At 51.1% G+C, this 21172-nt stretch overlaps 2 protein-coding genes across 4 annotated transcripts in view; both read right to left on the bottom strand.

Annotated features, from left to right (window-relative positions):
* sema3aa (sema domain, immunoglobulin domain (Ig), short basic domain, secreted, (semaphorin) 3Aa) overlaps positions 1–13683 on the bottom strand; it is a 41635-nt gene extending 27952 nt beyond the window's left edge. For all 3 annotated transcript variants that reach the window (XM_053861950.1, XM_053861951.1, XM_053861953.1), the window contains exon 1: positions 13192–13683. In XM_053861950.1, coding sequence (XP_053717925.1) covers positions 13192–13297 — 106 coding nt within the window. In that variant the 5' untranslated portion in view covers positions 13298–13683. The remainder of the gene's footprint in view (positions 1–13191) is intronic.
* A 1844-nt stretch (positions 13684–15527) lies between these two features.
* tspan11 (tetraspanin 11) overlaps positions 15528–21172 on the bottom strand; it is an 86210-nt gene continuing 80565 nt past the window's right edge. Inside the window, exon 8 of the mRNA XM_053863589.1 lies at positions 15528–15662. Coding sequence (XP_053719564.1) covers positions 15657–15662 — 6 coding nt within the window. The 3' untranslated portion in view covers positions 15528–15656. The remainder of the gene's footprint in view (positions 15663–21172) is intronic.

The following is a 21172-nucleotide window of genomic DNA, read 5'->3' as shown; positions in this document are numbered from 1 at the left end:
AGAGAGAGAGAGAGAGAGAGAGAGAGAGAGAGAGGAGAGAGAGAGAGGGAGGGAGAGAGAGAGAGGGAGGGAGAGAGAGAGAGAGAGAGAGGGACCACGCCCTCCCACTGACACACATGTAATGACCTATATCTTGACACTTGCACACGCTCAGGCAATTCACACACTCCTTCCAAGTTGAGTCCAATCAATATTCCTGCGTATGCAGCACAAACTATCAGAACCAGGAGCAAACTCAGCAGCTTCCCACACACACACACACACACACACTCCGGAGCGACGTCCGAGCCGGCGCTAATGTGTGTGCGACTGGCCGCACGCTTCCATCCGCTGCATCCATCACACCGTCCCGGCGCAGCAGCCTCCAGACGGCAGAAGCAGCATTTCATCATCCCGTCACACTCACACGGGGCTCGGGTCCGACGTGGAAGCACCAGTGGCTCCGGGTGTCGGCGGAGAGGCAGGTGCTTCAGTGTGAAGGAGAAGCAGCCGGGCATTAAATGAGCTTTATTCTGAGGCGAGTGTGGACGCAGGCGAGCGTTGTGTTTCACTGACGTGCAACACAAATGGCTGACGGAGAGTGTGTGTGTGTGTGTGTGTGTGGGTGTGCTGAGAGCAAAAACAGTCAGATGATGGAGGAGGATGGAAGGGACGTGCGGAAGATGAAACCATGGAAGAGAAACACCAGACAGTTTCACAGGCTGAAGACAGAAAGGTTGAGAAAAGGAGCAGACAGAGCAGAGGCAGGGGACACCCTGGACAGGCCCTGCAGAATCTCAGTACACCATCCAAACCCAGAGAGCTTTCCAGCTGGACTTGAACCAGCAACCTCCAGGATGTAAGGCTGCGGCCCCGGCTCTTCCACTGAGCTCCAGGTGAGGTTTGAACAGCACAGGCCTCTGCTTCATGGACATGAACCGTCCCAACCTTCACCATCATGGACCTCACTGGTCCTCTTCCTCATCTTCATCTCCTTCTGTCCTCCCGAACTTTTGTCTCTAAACCTCTCCACGTGGGACACGTGGAGAGGTCCCACTCACTTCTCATCTGCTCCTTCTGAAGGAACATACTTCCCACAGACTCTGTCTGAAGAATAAACAGCTTCAGAGTCTGTGAGCAGAATCTGCCGAGCAGAGCAAAGCACCATGGCCTCTTCACCTGGAAAGACACTGAGACAACGAAACCTCCGCCAAATGAACTTCACAAAACACAGCACCGAATGAAAAATGACTAAAAATGTATCTTGAAACAATGTCCATCCATCTCTCATCCATCCATCCATCCCTCCATCATCCATCCATCTCTCATCTATCCATCCATCCATCATCCATCCATCCATCCATCTCTCATCCATCCATCCATCCCTCCATCATCCATCCATCTCTCATCTATCCATCCATCCATCATCCATCCATCCATCCCTCCATCATCCATCCATCCATCCCTCCATCATCCATCCATCTCTCATCTATCCATCCATCCATCATCCATCCATCCATCCATCCATCCCTCCATCATCCATCCATCTCTCATCCATCCATCCATCCCTCCATCATCCATCCATCTCTCATCCATCCATCCATCATCCATCCATCCATCATCCATCCATCTCTCATCTATCCATCCATCCATCATCCATCCATCCATCCCTCCATCATCCATCCATCTCTCATCTATCCATCCATCCATCCCTCCATCATCCATCCATCCATCCATCCATCCCTCCATCATCCATCCATCTCTCATCTATCCATCCATCCATCATCCATCCATCTCTCATCTATCCATCCATCCATCATCCATCCATCCATCCATCCATCCATCCATCATCCATCCATCCATCATCCATCCATCTCTCATCTATCCATCCATCCATCATCCATCCATCCATCCATCCATCATCCATCCATCCCTCATCATCATCCATCTCTCATCTATCCATCCATCCATCATCCATCCATCCATCATCCATCCATCTCTCATCTATCCATCCATCCATCATCCATCCATCCATCCCTCCATCATCCATCCATCTCTCATCTATCCATCCATCCATCCCTCCATCATCCATCCATCCATCCATCCATCCCTCCATCATCCATCCATCTCTCATCCATCATCCATCCCTCCATCTCTCATCCATCATCCATCCATCCATCATCCATCCATCCATCATCCATCCCTCCATCATCCCTCCCTCCATCTCTCATCCATCCCTCCATCATCCATCCACCCATCCATCCATCCAACACATCTCTACCCAGATTAGCACTCAGAGAGCACAGACCTCCGCCAAGCAGCTTCAGTCACCCACAATAAAATCTCTCACTGTTAAAGAATTCAATAAAAGTCCCACAATTGACTCCTGTGTTCATTGTCCCATTTCACTGAAATCTGGATCCAAATTCATCCACAACTGTGTTTTTCGGTTGTTGTGGGCCCAGAGAGCAAATCAACAATCAAAACCAGACCCTCCATGTTGGAGGCCAATGTTGAGCTCCATCCTGGCTCCAGCTGGACGCTGCATTTCATCAGCTCTCAGAAACGTGTCAGAACACAGTGAAAAAGATCAAAACTGTTCTGATTCATTTCAGGTGTCACTGTTGTCGTCAGTACAAATCTCACGCCTCTGTCATTTGAAGGAGAACATGGTCCATCTCCAGGTCCAGAAGGTCCCACGTGGACCCAGCACTGGGCCCAGTCGGCCTCCTTTCACCAAATATTCGTTTCATGATGCAATATAGCAAAAAGAAAAAATACATTTCAAAACCCAAAGCACTTTACATCAATGTAAGATCAAATAATAATGATAATAATGTCTGAAAAACTTGCTCCTTCCCGACGACCATTGATGAATATGAATAGATGACTATGCAACCAGTTTGGTGGAAGGAGCCAGTTTGGTCCTCAGGTCAGGAAGTGCGGAGGCACTTTCAGACATGTCGGTGGCTGCTGGTGAGTTCCAGCACACGCTGACTACACACTGCTGTGTGGAAGTCACCCAACACAGGTGGGGACAAGATGCTGGCGGGGGGGCTCCAGGATTTGCTCAGCAGCCTCCCAGGTTCAGAGGCCAGGTGTGGGCCGGTCACCATGGCAACCGTCTCAACCGAGCGTCCGGCGCTCTGACGTCACCCCGGTGAGTCAGGAGCAGCGAGGGACGCCATTCTCCCAACCTCCCCAGGAAGCCGAGGTTCTCCCCAGCTGCTGTTTGACATGAGTCTCAGGCAGAGAAGGGAAAACTCCGCTGCCCTTCCCCCATGACCGAAGAGCCATTTGCTACTTTCTTAATCGACATCGTTATTTTTACGGATAAACAACATTAATAAATGTAAGAATCATACAGTATAGAGTAGAAAAGTTTTTTTTTAAGGAAACAAGTTTTTCCCCTAAAAAAGAAAGTCATTTTAACCCTGTACAACTTGATTTTTTAAGTCAAGAAGTCCAGACAAATTTCACAATTTGCTCACTGAACAACAAATTATTATTATTATTATTATTATTATCATTAATACATTTTTTTGGTTTGGTTTTTACAGCGTAATCTCCTTCAGGTCAGTTCCCACACTTGAATCTCCTCATGACTCTCAGTTTTATTTCAACCACAGTCAGAGCAGGAAAGTCATGGCACCTGAAGAGCAACTGTGCCGTGTCTCAAGCCACTCATCTACACCGCGGTTGCCATGTGTCCAAGGCACGGCTGAGTGACGCAGGTCTGTCTGAGGACTCAGCTGTGGCTCAGTTCCGTCTCCACTCCAGCGACACTGGCGCAGTTTTCTGCTGAGTTTTAGATGGATCTGTCGACAGGCTCAGGTGCTTCAGGCTCTCATTTCTCTGACACTGGCAGCAGGACGGTTTATAGGCCAGAAGCTCCCGCAGAACATGCACTGAGGGAGAAGATCGTCTTCTACACCCGGGAATGTTTGGTGCCGAGCCGCTCTGACTCAGACGCCGTCCACACTAGAGGATCCACCTCCACGGGCCCCGGACTGGGAGCCGACCCGTGAGATGTGGAAGCCTTTCATTACAGAGGGTCGGGGCCCAAGGTGAGGCTGCGCGACAGGGACGGAGGCTGAACCCGATCCGGTCTGTGCTGGTGGGGGTCACGCTGCTGTTAGTTCAGCCTGTCAGCCGCGCCGCCCCACTGTTTATAAGAAAGTAATGAGTCGGCGGTGCGGATCTGAGCGACGCTCCCTCGGCCGCTGAGGCCGACACGCCAATTACACGAGGCCAGAACCAGGAGGCAAGAACGGAAAGAGAAAAGCAGGAAACCAAGCGCAGCTTTTGGAGTCCCAGCAAAGGATAATTTGTCTCCGATCAGTTCATCGCCACATTGTTCTAAACATCGTCCATTTGTTCCTTCTGAGGAGGAGCCGCTTCTCAACTGGCAAACTCGGGATGAGGTGGAGAACAACTGCAGACACTTGGTGTGTCGGCTCATATTGTCTTCTGACCTCTGGGAACAAGACCAGCGGCGGGGAAACACAACGTTGCATCCGAGAATTCATGCATTTCATTTTGTTGTTTACTTGAGAAAATAACTCGAGGAGTATTGAAGAGGAAGTTTGATTTGATTTGATTTTATTCCGAAGCACTTTCCTAGTGGTGCGGTGGGAACAAAGCGGACTCTGATCCAGATTCAGGTCACGGTTCTGAACACATCTTGACCCAGAAGTCTCACTCAGCGCGGGCCACCACGGCCGACGCGGCCACAAAGCTGACTCTCATATTCCTGTAAATCCCACCTGTGGCGTTTAAGAGACACCTTCACATCAGCGAGGACGGCTCGCAGCGAGGCCTGCCGAGGAGCTGGGGCCGGGACGTGTGTAACCCGAGTGGCTGAGATGGGACCAGGCAGCCTCTCCACATGTGAGTGACGAGCCCGGGCAGGTGGCGGGAGCCCTTCATGGCCTGCGCCGGGGTGAAACCCAAACCCCTGACCCAAACACAGATGCAGCCAGGCTCGCACCACGGCCTCCTGCTCGCACCACCGCTCGCTCGCACCACGGCCTCCTGCTCGCACCACCACTCGCTCGCACCACTGCCTCCTGCTCGCCGGCCCGGGAGCCTCTCCACGTCCAGACCCGTTTGGACGAACGGGGGTCCAGACTCTTGATGCTCAGGTCCCAATAAGGACAAACGCATTTTCACTGTTGGCTGTTTGACATGTGGACACACAAGTGCTGCGCGTGTGCATCGACAAAACTCCTCTCTAGTTTCAGCAGGTTTGATCACGCTCTCACCAAACTGCAGGATCATGGTTTGAGTTGAGATCAACGTTTGAAATGCCTTCACTGGGCTTCTGTTGTGTTTATACTCTTCCACTAAATCCACTAAACCTAAATAATAATAATAAACAAAGAACTAAATAAAAAGTTTAAAACAATAACAATAAGAAGAAACCAAATATACTACTAATGATAATAATAACCATCATAATAACAAAACAAATAACTACATACAAAGTTTAAAACAGTAATAATAGGAAACTAACAGAGTTTAAAATATCTACTACAACAACTACTACTACTGCGGCTATGAATAAAAATATCAATAATACTAAAGAAACAAATAAAGACATACACAAACATACAAAGTTCACATGTAATAATAATAATAATAATAAATAAATAAATACAAAGTTTAAAACTATAACAATAAGAAGAAACCAAATATACTACTAATGATAATAATAACAATCATAATAATAAAATAAATAACTAAATACAAAGTTTAAAACAATAAGAAGAAGAAACTAAGAGTTTAAAATATCTACTACAACGACGACAACTACTACTACTGCGGCTAGGAATAAAAATATCAATAATACTAAACAAGCAAATAAAGACATACACAAACATACAAAGTTCACATGTAATAATAATAATAATAAATAACTAAATACAAAGTTTAAAACAATAATAAGAAGAAACAGAATTTAAAATATACTACTACTAATAATAATGACAAGAACAAGAACAATTATTCTTGTTCTTGTTATAATCACACCTTTTTTTTCATTGCAAAAGCATTGTTTCCAGTTTGCACCGTGCACCGTCATCAGCCAAGCAAGGAGGTCTACTGGAGGAATGGTTCGGAGTGACCCTTCAGTCCCCTCCAGAGCCAGACACAGTCAGTGTGTCCGTGAGCAAAATCACTCAAAAACAGTGTGGTATTTTCAGGAAGTGCTGCTGATAGAAGGAGGAAGGGATGATGCTCGTCTGGTACCATCTGGGTCCAGGAGCCACAGGTCACAGGCTTGGCTGTGCTCAGGACCGTTTGGACACCAACACTTGTGATCATGTTGTTGTGAGGGGGAGCAGCTCTCTGGGAGGGTGGGTTGAACGACTCAGACAGCAACAAAAGACTCACCACGGCATGGGTCAGATACAGAGTGAGCGACCTCAGCAGGTGCATTGCTCCGGTGGGGACGCCAGCTCCCTGAGCTGGACACTCATTTCACTCAGACTCCAGTCTTTGGCATGAAAAGCACATTTACCATCACAGCGTCCTGCAGACTCTGGGGGCGCTGCTTTGTTTTTCCTGTCACACGCAGCAGACGGTGGTGTGAAACAGCCTCCTGGAACCTTTGGGTTTGGTTCCTGCTGTGTCAACCCCGGTCCGACTGGTGAAACCTGTCACATCAAGTCTTCTGAGGGCAAGTGAGCCGCCGCATGCTTTTCAGTCTAATATTCCTACGTCCCACAGCACACCCTGCGAGGACCCCTCCTGCTCTCTGGAGATAATTCCTCATTTTCTGCATTTGTTTTGGAAAATACTTGTGGTTTCTCTCCTGAATTCCATCAGGCTGAGGCCACAGAGAAACCTCTCATGTTGCTCCACGTCTGAATATGTAACAAATATTTACAAGAGGACACAACAGCTGAGAGTGTAACAGAGGAATCATCTGCATGAATTCATCATCGGAAACTGCTGAGCCGCAGCGGAACATAACACCGCCACAGAGTGCGCTCTGCCAGGAGGTGGAGGAGCAGGGCTTCTGCCCCGGGAAGGTGGAGGTCTCCACCCACACTCTGAGGGCTGGTGCACCCGCCTGAGGCGCATGTCTGGACCGGACCTCGGGCGGGACAGAACCAGCGTGGCTTCAAGTGGACGGGCCACTGCTCCGCCGCCACAGCTGCTGCCCAGTGAGGGTCCAGCTCCGAGGGCAGGACCTAGAGTTGGAGGAACACCTCTGTGATACTGGCCAACTGAGCACCTGGATGCTGAAACAACCGCCAGTCAGTTCCAACAACAGACGGCTGAATCTAGTGAAGTGCCTTGCAGGTTCACTGTTCCCAGGAGGGAAGAGTTTGTTTCCCCAAAATACCACACACTCTGCTCAGGATGAGGAATCAGTGATGGAAAACAGCAAACATTCGGGTGGAGCCTCGCCAACACAGGCGGGAAGGCAGCAGCGACAGTGGCGGGGACGCAGGATGGGACTGTCGAAAAGAGCCGCGGGGGAGGGAGCCAGATGAAGGCGGACGTCTCCAAAGTTGGCTGGTCGGGAGAGCACCTTGTAATTACCACATCCGCTCTGTCAGCCTCAGCCCACGGGACACACACACACGGTGAGTTGACACATGCGGGGCCACGCCCACGCGACGTGATTGGCAGCCTTATTACGGACTCCGGTCAATGCGGTCCCACGACAGGGCTCCGTTTCCAGGCTGCCTCAAGTCTTCATCGTCACCAAGACTCTATCACTGTCCAGCCTTCATTTCAGGATCAGAAGGTTCCAGTATATTCCTGAGCAACTGGCAAAGCACTGGAGACAGCGCAGACCTCCGTCTCATTTACGGCCCACATTCATTGAGACGACACACCAGGACTGATAGATCAATGGCTCATGGTGTGATATCGCTGTGGTCACATGACCAGCAGCACTAACAACAACAATATCCTCCACGCCGCTATTGGTGGAGGACGTTCCTCATGTTCGTATTGGAGTGATCTGCCGTCCACATGAAGGTCGGTGACGCTGGTATCCTGGCAACATCAGGGAATGTTTACAAATCAGGTCCCAGAGTGCAGCAACTTGGATGTGCAAGTTTCACGTCTTTGTCATGTTGTCTGCAAGGTGAAGCGGCCATGTTTGTAGTCCTCGTCGCTCCTCCCATTTTAACATTTGACATATTTTTTACGTATACTGAATGTAAGAAGGAAAACAGACGTCCTTCCATGAGCTGCAGCGGTCTCTGAGCCGCGGGTGCAGTGGTGCTGTCTGCACCGTAAGAAGGCCCCAAAATACATGAGTAAACTAGTCTGGAAAACATGGAGACGGACTCGTGGAACCCAGTGGAATGATCGACTCCTCACGTCTGTCACTGACATGAAAGTGCTCCAGATGTTCCCACACCACAGCCGCTCTCAGCTGCTGCTTCTGGTCTCCGCTCCTCCAGGAGATGGGCTCTGCTTTAAGGTCAACAACAGGCCTGTGATGTCATCGCTGTGACGTGACCACGCTCAGTATTTTAGCCTGTAAACCTCTGTATATTAGCCGCGTCGCTGTATGAGCCGCAGGGTTCTGACGAAAGTAACCCCGGCCCACAGTGACACGTGTAAACGTCCTCATTTAAAATGCTTGTCCTATTATCAGATCCTTCCGACAGCCATGTCACTTCATGTCTGGCCTTTGATGAAAGCAGGTGAAATCCAGATCTGTCCAGATCGAGTTGCGCCGTCTCCCCGCACCGCTAAAGTTACCCGCCCGGTCGCGGAGAGGGAAAGCTATTTCAGTCTCCAGGAGACGAGAAAATCATTAACTCCTGTGATCAGGGTGCTGTCCCCGTCAAGCCGGGCCTGTTTTTGCTCGACGACTAACTGACCCCGCTGGGAAATCATTGACTCTGGCCCTCGCCGCGCCAGCCCTCCCAGGAGAGGTCATTTTATCCCGCTCCTCCTGCGGCTCAGACTTGCTCACGCTGCACTTGCTCCTCGGCTCGGGAGTCGGTGGTTTGAGGATGATTTCATTTGACTCTCCTCGTGTCCCAGACCTCAGGAACAGCCTGCTCTCCGTGTGTCGCGCCTGAAAAGCTCCAGAATATCAGGTCTAAGGAAGAGAGCTGCCCTCTCCACATGGACGCCAGCACTTGACATGCAAGCAGAGCCCCTGCTGCCAGACACTGGAGGAGCGGCCTGTCTTCTGTGGGCCTGAGCAGACATCCGTCCCCGCGGCTGCCATTCTGTCCCGGGCCCGTCCAGCTGCCCTGGACCTCCGGAGGAGCCCCACATCTTTGTGCCAATGATTGGAGGGGATGTGGTGGTCGAGTGGTGCCAGGGTCAGACGTCACCGCTCGCCCCGTGAGTCGGGACAAAACCAGGTTTCACTTCTGCTGGCGGTCGTGAGCAGTTCAAGGGACTCTGTTCAGAGGGAGTTCAAGCAGCAGTTTCTCGCCACAGTGAACACACACCGCACCTGTTGTTCGCAACACTCCACCAGCAGACGGAGAAAGTCCCAAGAACAACAAGTCCTTCAGGCAGCACATGTTGCCTAATGCAGGACCTCCAACAGAGGCAGCCTTCCACGTTACGTGTCGAAGCATCGACCGTTTGAGGGGCTTCCTGTGTATTGTGCCTCCATCCACACGTCTACACTAAACTCTGATCATGAGTTTCACAAACAGACACGTCGCCTGTTGCTCAGGTTCCGACCGAGCCACGAGCTCACCCAACACCAAACGCTGTTTTCCTTTATTCCGTAACGTGAATCAGATTGGTAACCAATGGAAAATGGCTTCTATACTGTCATGAAAGAGAGGTGCAGAATATTATCCAAGGAATCTATGAACCAAGCCCGTATTTACGTGGCCTTTAGGACAAGAAGTAAAAAGCCATTCCAGACACTGAGGGAAAAGCCTGCGCAATCGTGTCACTGTATCTTCTGTCACTGCCCAGAGATAAGTTAGTGAGACATTCATGTCTTCCAAAACAAGTTTCATATATTTATTATATATTCATTTCTTAAAATAAAATTAGGATTTACTTTTTAAATGAAATAATAATTTAAAAATACATTATTTAAATGAAATGTGTATGAAAAACATACATAAGAAAACATTATATGTGCAATGTAATATCATAAATGATGTATACACATGCCTATCATTTGATGTATACAAATATGACATATATATATATCTACGTACGCAAATATGACATGTATATCTGGAGGCATCTTAGGAAATGCAGAAGTAAAATGCCACACAGCTTGGCACATAGTTTTGGGGGGAATAAATCCAAATAATGCAATAACAAATGACTAACACTTCACATTTGACACCATACTTGACGTTTCAATCGATAGATGAGTCACAGCTCATTTCCACCTGGGCTGATGTGCTCGCGATAGTTCGACTCTTCTACTGGCGCGTGTGACAAGGGTGAACTACGGTGGGCCAGCAGGGGGCAGCAGCGCTGTGGAACTGACTGGCACAACCCAGTAGAAGCAGAGGAAGAGAGAGCAGCTGCAGTTCAGAGCCAGCGAGACTCTAAAGCTCCTCATCCTTTCCTGAGAGCAGCAACATTGAAAGTCCTCCTGAAAAGCAACGGCGTCTGTCGCCTCAGAAGAAGACACCCCTGTGATCCAGGAGCCATCAGAGGCGGGTCAGACGCAGGTGCCTCATGACGCGCGGGCAGGCCAGACCTGACACGTCGCTCAGACACACACACACACACACACACACACAGAGGCCCGGTCTCCAGAAGAGGAGGGTGTTGAATCCTCGCACCACAGAAGGACAAGAACATTCACACACGGAAACAGCATTTTTCACCAAACTTTCCTGGTGAATCACGGCGGGCGCGCGATGATGACATCGCCCTCGTATTGTTGTCAGCGACATGCTCGCCTGTCAGGCTGATCGGTGGGGAGCGGGGGGGACGAGTGTATTAGCATTCTTCCAGCAGATGGCTGGGAGTGGGATGACAGTCTTCTGAGCGAGGAGAGGCCCGGCTCCTGCTGGACTGACGTGATGGCACCCCGGGGACCGGACCTCCGCCAGGTGGGAGCCGTGACAGGCAGCCAGCCCAAACCAGGGACAGACTCGGGCAGGAGGTCCGGCCCACGGCCAGACCCAGAGCTCTGGACTTCAGGGGTTCGATCCCTCCACTACGTGAGTTGCATAAGCCAGGTGATGGTTCAAGGCCGGCAGCAGTGAGGTCAGATGCCATCTTAAATTCATTCGTCTCTCTGGCAGAAATCTGCCGGCCGGGAGCAACAAGTCGACGGCGGTGGGGTGCTTGCTTCCAGCTCAGATCTGACTCAGCCGGTCAGCGTCACATTGCAAGGAGGAGGAAGGTTCCGCCAGTGACGTTCCTTCATTTGACACACTTGCTCTTCAGCTGTTTTCACCGACTGTTGGTTTTCACAGCGGAGCACGGGGGTGTGATGCCTGCGGGTCACACACCTCGGGACACCTTCAGGTCGCTGGAAGTTATCTGGACTTCATGAAGGGCTTTTGAAGGGCTCAGAAAAGTATTTAAAAAAATAAAATAAAATGTATAATTGTAAATAAAAAAAATGAAATATGAATAACAATAATGTTCAAAATGTTCTTCAATGACAAGAGCTGTAACTGAGAAGACAAAGGCCTCGACACGACACGCGGTGCTAGCTACACGGCTAACAGCTGTAGCTCGGGAGGTTAATCCTCATTTCTAATTCTTCTGCTCTGATTTTTCATCAACCACATCTTTAATAGTTCCCTTAAATTAATAGCATTTAGAATTATTTATTTATATTACAATCACTTTATTAGTTTGTCCATTTTTCTTTTAATATATTGACTGTACCATGTATATTTTATTTTATATTATTATTTATTAATTGTGAATTTTAATCTTAACCCCTTTTTACCATTTTTAAATAAACATTTTCTTACAGCTCAAGAACCTGACCTTTGTTTCGTATTCAAAACTACTTTTTTATTTTCATTATCATCGATTTATTGGACAAAAGCAAGGTTTTATTTTATGTTATTCTTGGCTATTTGTCAAACGTCTTTTGCTGGCTAAAAAAGCATCTGGAAAAATCTCAAGCGCACATTAGCGAAAGTTAGCTTGTCATGCTAACGGCGTCTTTATGACAGTAGGTCAACTGCGCTACATACGAACAGGACACGGCGGCGGGACGCGTCTGGAACATGAGGAAAATGAACAACGCTCCACAGAAAGTCTTGAACATGATGGCAGAGACTTGAGAGGAGTTCTGCTCCTCGCTCTCTTCAGAGGATTATAAATAGACCTTTGTCTCCAGGAGCATTTGTGAGAATCTGACCGTGTCCTGGTTCCTGGTCCGACACGGAGCGAACTGGCCCGACATGACAAGTTGCAGCGCAGAGCAGAAGCCTGTAAACATGGGCTCTGGACGGCGGACCAATGAGTCCCACGTGGCGAGCCCGTCGCTCGCTGACATCCTGGTGTCGGAGTGACAAAGTTCAAGCGCACGCCGTCGGATCAGCGGCCCGTTGCTCCGTGTTTCACCACAGACCTGGGATGGAAATAACGCCGCCGCAGAAGCCGCTCTCACTGTGACGTGAAAAAAATGCCAGCAATGTCGGCAGTAATTTCAAGCCAAGATGAAAAGTTTGGGTTTTTTTTCTCTCCCCAAAAGCCTGATTTAGTGTTGGGTGTGAGAGAGGAGGACAGACGGGCAGGAGGAGGGGAGGGAGGCGGGAAGAGCCGGCGCTCCACAGTCTCCCCTCAAAATAACACAGGAGGACAGGGAATAACATGTTTGCTGTTAAGTGGAAACGTGCAGGACATGCTCAAATACAGGAGTCTCTCCCGTCCTCCGCCATCCATCACGCTTCAGCCCCGCCGCGGCTGGACCCCGTACAGTGAAGCCAACTCCGGAGGAGGCATTCTCCCCCTGCCAGGGAGTTGTTGGGACAAAAGCCATTGGAAGTCAGGCTGCCGCGGAGCGCCGCTCACACCAGCCCAGGAGGAAAAAAACGGCTACAGGGGCCAATACATACATTGAAAGAGAGCAGGAGCCGGCCATATGGAACCAATCGGAGCATTTGTGAGGAGAATTGTGAAAGACAGGCGGGCGAGGTGGGAGCAGAAGGAAGGAGTGAGTTAATGGGCAGAGGAGTTGGATGATGGGAGTAAAATGAGCCCAGGAAAAGAGGAGTGGGGGGGCACTTCTGGGCCGGACCCTGGCCGAGCATCCGTCAGCGCTCTTACCTTTGTAGGAGAGCTTTAGCCGGGGGACGTTGTGCTTTGCTTCCGTTGCTCTTCCCGGCAGCACCGCGCCACACAGCAGCACTACAACGCCAAGCAGGTAATCCATGGTGCCGGAGCTCTGGCCTCCAGACCAGGGGGGGGGCACCTCCACCCCGACCAGTGACCAGAGATCAGGTGCTTCCTTCGGGCTGGAGTCCGATCCGAGCCTGGGGGCCACTCCTGGAGCTCCTGGAGGGTAGAATCCGGCTGGTCTGGCGCTGAACAGGGGGCACTTTTTCTGGGCGAAGTGGGGGGCTCACATGGCTCCCAGAGAGGTGGTCCAGGTAGAAGAGTCCCGGGGGATGATCGCCGCTCCTCAGGTGAAGACAGGTGGAGTGGAAGCTCCAAAAGACTCAAGCTCTCCTTTATCCTGCTGTGTGAGTGTGTGTGTGTGTGTGTGTCCGTCTGTGCGAGTGGACCCTCACTGCAAGCCTCTAGTCCGTGTGCGCGCTTCTCCACCACACTCAGCGAGAGAGGGAGAGACACAGAGACATGTAGTGGAGCCGAGGGGAGGGAGGACGAGCAGCTGAGCGAGAGAGGAGCCCTGCTAGTGGCAGAGAGAGAGAGCCAGCAGGAGGGAGGGAGGGAGGGAGGCGGAGAAGAGGAGGAATCAGCAATGATGAAGCCAATTCCTCAGCCATTACTTGATAAACTGGCCGGTTATTTCAAGATCACTGCTTCGACTCCCAGGCCCAGACCGTGCTCCGGGAACATTCCACCAGAAGCATGTGCGGGAGAATTTCCCCAGGGGGCAGCATGCCTCATCAGACGGAGCGATCTGGTAACCCAAAGGTCACAGGTTCAATCCCCCACGGCCCCAGGATTCCTGCCTGAGATGGGCCTGTCCACGCTGGAGACTCCGCCTGCCGGTGCCCGCGGACGACCATGCCGCGCTTGCACATCCAGCCGTGGCCGATCTCCACCGACTGTGTTCTGAAGGCGGGCAGCGTCTCCAGCGCCTGGATTTGTCGCCAAAGTCTTGAGAAGGGAAAAGCCTGTGGTTTACTCTCAGCGGATCCCAGGACGTCACAGTACCTGGACGTGGCGCTGCCTGGTGCGTGCGGCTCAGTAACCAGGAGCCGCGCGGCTCCATGCACCAGCGTCTTACAACATCTCACAACGTGAAGTGTGTCTTCATCTTTTTATCTTTTCCTCGTCCGAAAAATCAAGCGTTCAATTTTCCACCCTCGTTCACATGTGCACACAATACGACCTCCGTTTCCCTCCCAACTCTAATTAGGTGTGGTGGATTTTACGGCTGTGGAGAGCTGTGGTTGGCTGGCAACAAGTCACTGGTTGCACTGCCACAGCTGCTGCAGTTTATGGTTTTCAGATCAAACCCTTGGTGCACTTTCTCCATTCTGACATGGCACAGTCGTCGCGGGGGACACGATTTAGCACTTGGTACCAGCAGGGACTGTGGTGCAGCGGGAAACGCTGCGGCCATGTTCCTGGTCCCCACAGAGGCAGCTGCTGGCCTGTGTTTCGATCAGTGCAGCCTGTTCCCAGACGCTGGTTTCATGTCCTCGCCCGCACGTCCAAACCGCCACCCTCAGAAAAGACGAGCCCGTCTCACCCTGAAAGTCGGCCCCCAACAATGGCGGACTTCACTTGCCGTTTCCATTTTTGCGCCATCTTTGCACGGCCAGCGCACGAGCTTCTGTGGTCAGGAGCCACACTGCCTTCTTCATTTTCATTTGGCCCTGCAACACCAGGCGCAGCCACAGAGCTTTTAGAGATCTAGTGAGGACGCAGGTGTTTCCTGGAGCGACTCGGTTCAAAGATCTGGCGGAAAACAGGTTTTGTTTTGGTGTGTGGACAGGCAGTTTTGTCGACCCTCACCAGCACCACGTTCCTCTCTGCCGCCTCACTGAGTCAGATCCTCAGCCTCTCCAGGCTGATCTGCCCCTGACAACTTGCAGCTTTACCCCTCGACCTGGCAACCCAGCAAGGCAGCAGAGCCACTTCTCAGAGCTTTGACTTCGCAGTTAGGAGGTCTGAACTGTTGGAGCCGTCTTTATCATCCGGTGGATGTGTGTAAAAAACAAAATAAGAACCTGCCTAAAACACACCAGGAGGAACCAGAACACTGACTCCGCTACCACTGGATGAGGACACGTGTCGTCCAACCATCTGAGGTCAGAGGTCTCCCAGGGTCTCCCTCGGGTGCACACCATCACTGGGCTCCTGGCCATAACACTCATGTCGGATCAGAACCCGAGCACTGGACACACCAGGCTGCAGATCCTTCTGTGCTCCGGAGCGCAGACTGACATTTGCACGGCTGAAACGCGTCACAAGGCTTCACTCTCTCCACCCCCACTGATGCACATGGCAGAGGCATCATCGTCGTGAAAACAGCTTGAGAAAAGACGTGTGGCTCACCTGTAAGAACGGGGGGGGGCCCACATGATCACCAGGGGACATCAGGCCTAGACACAGAAGGAAAAAGACGCTTAAATATGTGACTTAAATAAAATAAAACTGGAAATTATATGCTTCAAATATGACATTGGATAACATGAAGACATATCACTTTCCCCCCACACATTTCATTTAAATACTGCCAATATAAACCACAGATATTGGAAGATCGGTTTAAATGGCGACATATCTAAAACAAGCTCATATAAGATAATATCCTTCACAGCATTTTTCTATATTCTTCTATATCCTTTTATTCTGAGCTCAGGACGACTGCACAAATAAGGACAGAAGCACTCCGTGCCATAATGCACTGCCACAGTTGAAGTTAACCATTGAGATGAACCTTTCAATGACGGCGAGTGTTGCTAAACACAACAAATCTGAGCGTCAGATGGAAATCAAACATGATCAGAGGACTCCTCATGTTACTGCAGTCAAGGCGGAAGGATCCTGATATTTTCCATGCGAGGACATTAGTTCAGGATTTTCCCACGCGGCTCTGCGGAGGGTGTTTGTGACCCGTCCACATGACCCGTGCCAGCGCGGAGGAGCTCATGCTGGTGTTTAACCTGCGTGGTCTGGTGGGGATCCTGTCTGGTAAAGTCATCCCCCGCCCTGCCCCCATCCCTCCCCCCGCAGGTGTGTGTGTGTGTGTGTGTGTGTGTGTGTGTGTGTGGGGGGGGGGGGGGGGGGGGGGGGGGGGTGTTAAAAGCTTTGCTAAGCCCCAGTGCCGATGTGTCGACCCACACACGTTGGAGAGAACAGGATCACCAAACAAGGTGAGGACGGAGCAGTGTGGCGTCCTCTCAGCAGGAGCCCTCGCAATCTCACAATTGGTAACCTGCAGGAGTGGAACCAGCAGCCCACAAGCGCCCGGCCACTTGTTGTTAGAGTCGCGTGTTCCCTTCCTCCAGACCAGCAAGTTAGTGTCAGGAAACCAACCACCAGTCCATCAAGACAGAAAGAGGCAGAGAAACTCCTGGAAATAAAGGTTGACACATGAATGTTCTTCCATTCCAGGACGGTCAGCTGGAACCCACCAAACTCACGAGTCTTGCTCAATGCTCAATGGCACGTTGTCAGCTGAAGATGAACAAGAACAGGGAGTCATGCCAGAGTAACACGTCCAGAAGTGGAGAAGTGAAATGAAATAGTGGAGGATTCCAGTTTGAAGGGAGAAGAACTCAAGGAAGAGGACGTGGACTGTGGAGGAAAAAAGAGTTCCACCCAGGGTTGCTGGAGCTGCAGAGAAGAGACGGGTGCCGATCTCGATTGGGACCTCGGGGGTGAAGGACTCATGTTGTTTACCAACGGTCTGTCAAAGCTCAGTTGATAGCTGTATGATCATGCTAATGCTATTTTTAGTGGACTACTAGGTGGCATTTTCTCAGATTTTTTCAGGTCTTGTGAGGTATGCTAGGCTAACTAAAGGTTAGAGTTGAAGTTTAAAGAGTTGCATCTGACTCTTCTGAGTTCATTTTTGACGTCTCTGCTTTTCAACCTGACGGCTCCGGTCACAGAGTCATGAAGACGTTGCCATCATGTGAGTCCCACTGAAACCCCGAGGTCATGGACGGCCTCCCGAGGGATGAGGTTTGGGGTGAAGACGGGAGGTTTCTGACAATCACTCTATTGACTCCCAGTGTTATCAGCAATTTGCCGCCTGTGCTTCACATGCTTCTCTTAAGCAAACTTGCATCGTTGTGAGGACGATCTGCGCTCGTAATCGCTCTGTGGAGCTGCACCAAGAGGCCAGATATTGATCTGTCCACATGTTCCTCTGTCAATATGAAGGGCTTCTCTGTGCTGCTCTTCCATCCCTGAAACCACATCCAAACGGACGAGTCGCCGTTGGACATGGCTGGCACCGGGTGGAATCTCCTGCATCTGCACCACTCATCAGCTTCTCCAGACCGCTCAGCCTTTTTAGTCGTTTACCGTAAACACCCACTGTGTGGACAGATGAGTGACCTGCCCCCCGCCTCGACCTCCGCGTGCTGAAACAAGTCCGGGTCGGCCCGGGGCCCGGCAACAGGCCGCCCTATCCTGGCATCCCTGCGAGCAGCCCCGAGGGATGACGGCTTCATCACTGCTGACATGGAGTCAGGCTACCATTGAAGAGGAGCTTCCAGAGGCTTTCGTCGCCTCCTGGTAAAAATAGAAGCAACGTGAGCCGCGCGGCGTGGGACACTGATACGGCCGGACGTCTTTATCCAGGGAACTGCTGCCACTTCTCAGCTGTAGAGAAATGATGAGGGTGTTGGAGGAAGCACATCACTCCGACTTCCTCCTGAGTCACGGCCACGAGGGAGCACAGGTCAAGGTAGAGCCGTCGCCGCTTCCTGTCCAACACAGGAGTGGGACCTCCCACTCGCTGGCCAAAACAGCCAGTCATCAGAACTTCACACAGGAGGGAAGAGGAAGAGGAAAGAGGGGTGGAGGGACAGTGGCCAGCCAGTGACGGATCGCGTCCTTATGTGGTGCCAGAGAGAAGAAGAGAAGTCAACTCTCAGAGCTGTGCCTTAGCAGGACGTGAACCTCAGGCTGTATGAAGTCGTCTGCTCATCATCAGTGGGTTGCGCTGTTGATCCGGACACTCACTTCCTGGTCACAGAACAAGTCAGCAGACCTGTCAGGTGACCTTTGCCTGCATCGTACTTCTCCTCACGATGGTCTGCAACTGAGCCAGGCGGCTTTTCTGAGCCTTTTTCTTTCAGTTTTTTGTGAGCTGAAGGCTCTGTGATGTTAAGGTCACTTCTTATGATAAGTGCCTTCTACAATCCATCTACATTCCATTCCACCTCAGAGTTGAAGGATTTTTGGTCGTAAATACTGAAGCTGTTACACATCGACAACTGTTGACTCCAGAGGTTTTCAGAGTCCAAGATGAAGACTGAAACAGTAGATTATGGGTAATTCTCAGCTTCCCCTGAGGCTTCATGAAGGCAAAGTGAAGATCGCCTCGTGCAAGTTTGTGCAACAAAGATTCAGCCCAAGGCCTCGGGTCCAGCTGACGGACTGGTCTGTGCAGACGAAGAAGTGACCAGGGATTCATGTAGGACGTGAACCAGAGCTCATGCTGCTGACATCATGATCAGACCAGGCACAGTTGGCACCTGTTGGAAGTCAGATGGTGGAGTGAGCAACTTGCACAGCACAGAGGAGGAGAAGAGGCGTGACATGGCAGCCATAACTGCACGATAACGTCACAGTTTGAAGGAGGCTTCACCTGAGGTTGCGCAGGATGTTTATGCAGCACGTCACTCCGAAGGTATTTCACTGACTCAGACTGAAAAACCAGATAAATCAGAGGGGCACCAGCTTGTTAGTGTGGAGATCAAGAGGGAGGCAGCGCGATGTAATGCACAACAAAGCTGTCCACGGGCCTCCAGGGGCCCGGGGCCCTTCAGTCGGCCCAGTCAGAGGTGAGGCGTCGCAGGCCACGCTGAGAGCCTCAGCAGCAACATGGCTGCATCAGTGCAGAACACAGCTCCAACTTAACAGAAACGTCATCTTGTTTGCCTCTTTATCATGGCAAAGACTGAACATAGGCAAAGTGCAAAACAGCGTCTCCTGTCTCCTCAGCGACAGATCCCATCGCAGAGGTCGGTTTATTGGGGGATGGGAGCGAGTGTTGGTGTGCACACGGATGGAAAAAAGCCTTCCTGCCCAAGCCTTTGTTTCACTGCACTGTGGCGCAGCGGCGAGTGCTGCACACGCCCAACCAGGTTCTTTATTTCCTGCCTGAAGGTTTAGGCCCTCAGCATGCTCCCCTCGTCCTGGCACTCTGGTTTCCTCCCAGTCCAAAACATACAGCCATTTAAAAGGAAAAAAAAATGTATTACTGAATCATCAAATGAAGAGTTTGATGGCACTTTCTATCACACACGAAACGTTAACATCAGCAAAAGATGAGACTTGATGGTCTGCTCTGACAGATTGGTTGAGCTGTACCTGCCTTTACGAAGGGCTTTTCACCCCTTTAACTCTGTGATGTCATCGCCACTGGCCGGACCCTTTCCAGAAGCACCCTGTGCACATGGCTACGTCGAAGTTGGAAGTTTTTGCCTTGACACTTTATTTAACGCCATTCATCAGCAGCAGAAGAAGCCAAGAGACTCCCCTCTCCTCAGACACCATCTCCAGCCCCTCTGGTCAGTACCCAGGTGAGAGTCCAGGGAGGCGTCCCAAAACTCCTCCACAGTGGAGTCCGCCAAATCCAAGACTAAGTGGAGACTGACACCAGGGCAGTGGACCACAGACCAAGTCCAAGACCAGGACTTTGAGGGCCTGAGGCCCAGCTGAGACCCAGACCAATGAGGGTGGGGTGAAACCAAGACAGAGACTAAACTGTGTCCAATGAAAGAATTCACTTGGTCCTGGTCTGGGTTTCGCCCCCCACCCTCAAACTATGGTCGGCGCTCGCTCTGCAGTCACCTGGTCTCCACTTCAAGAGTCAGCTCACACGCCGTGCTCCCCACAAGAGCTGTGGGTGGGTTTGACTCGTTTCCCAGTTCCCGCCTTGGGTCCCCGCCAGCATGGACACGGATGGTGTCGATGTGACGCTGCACCTTCATCTGCAGTGGGGTTATGATCATTCCTGAACAAGGAATGACTCTCAAACAAGAACATTTCCCTTCGAGTCCCTCGAGTCAGCAGACGATTCCACGTACTCACACGCCTAAAAAAAAAAAAAAAATAGTTACAAGTCGCCATCTTGTTTCAAATGCAAATGAATGGAGTTTTGGTTTCACCTACATTGGACTGACTCTCCTCTGGAGGTAGGTGGAGACCATAAGAACACGGTACGAGCAAGAAGGAATGAGCGTTGAAAAGGATACAACATCGTTCGCTCTCTGCTCATTTGTTACGGCTGAGCGCATGGTTGCTACCATCATCTTACTTCACTTTTGAGGCAGAAATGAATCTACTCACGGAGTCAGTGGCCCCTGAAGATCTTCCAAGCCATCTGTCAGAACGTTTCCGGTGATGGACAAACAAGTGTCTCTGCCTTTTGTTCCCTTCAAAGCAAACGACCCACTGATGGAAAATCCCTTCAAAAACTGCCCAACAATGTGTCCTCTCCACTTCAAGAGCCGGCAGAACTATAGCAGCGGGAGAGGGGAGCTTTCGCGGCTTCTGCAGGGGTCGGAGGTCAGGCAGCAGGTTTACAATGGGGTCAGCGGGGCTGGCGGTGTGCATGACGGGCTCTTTCATCAGGGCCCTCCCTCGGCTCATCCGCGCGCCGTCCACTCGCCGCCAGTACCGTGCGGCATCGGCCGACAAATAAACAAAAGTGGATCCACACTGCACAGGGAGGGAGAGCAACCGGCAAAGCTGGAACATCTGTTGCAGCGAGGGAGCGACCAGGGGAAGTTGTTGCGCTTAAGCTTTTCCAGCCTTCTTCAAGCGGCGCAGCGTTATCTCCCACAGATGTGGATGTGGAGATGACGAGGCCTCGCAGGAAGCCGGAACGCTGACTCACCAGCCGCTGACGTCGGTGCAGAGGAAGCGG

This window comes from Synchiropus splendidus, chromosome 4 (assembly GCF_027744825.2).
Source record: "Synchiropus splendidus isolate RoL2022-P1 chromosome 4, RoL_Sspl_1.0, whole genome shotgun sequence".
NCBI classification, from domain to species: Eukaryota; Metazoa; Chordata; class Actinopteri; order Syngnathiformes; family Callionymidae; genus Synchiropus; species Synchiropus splendidus.
The sequence above is the reverse complement of the archived record's forward strand: the minus strand, read 5'-3'. Positions and strand labels throughout refer to the sequence as shown.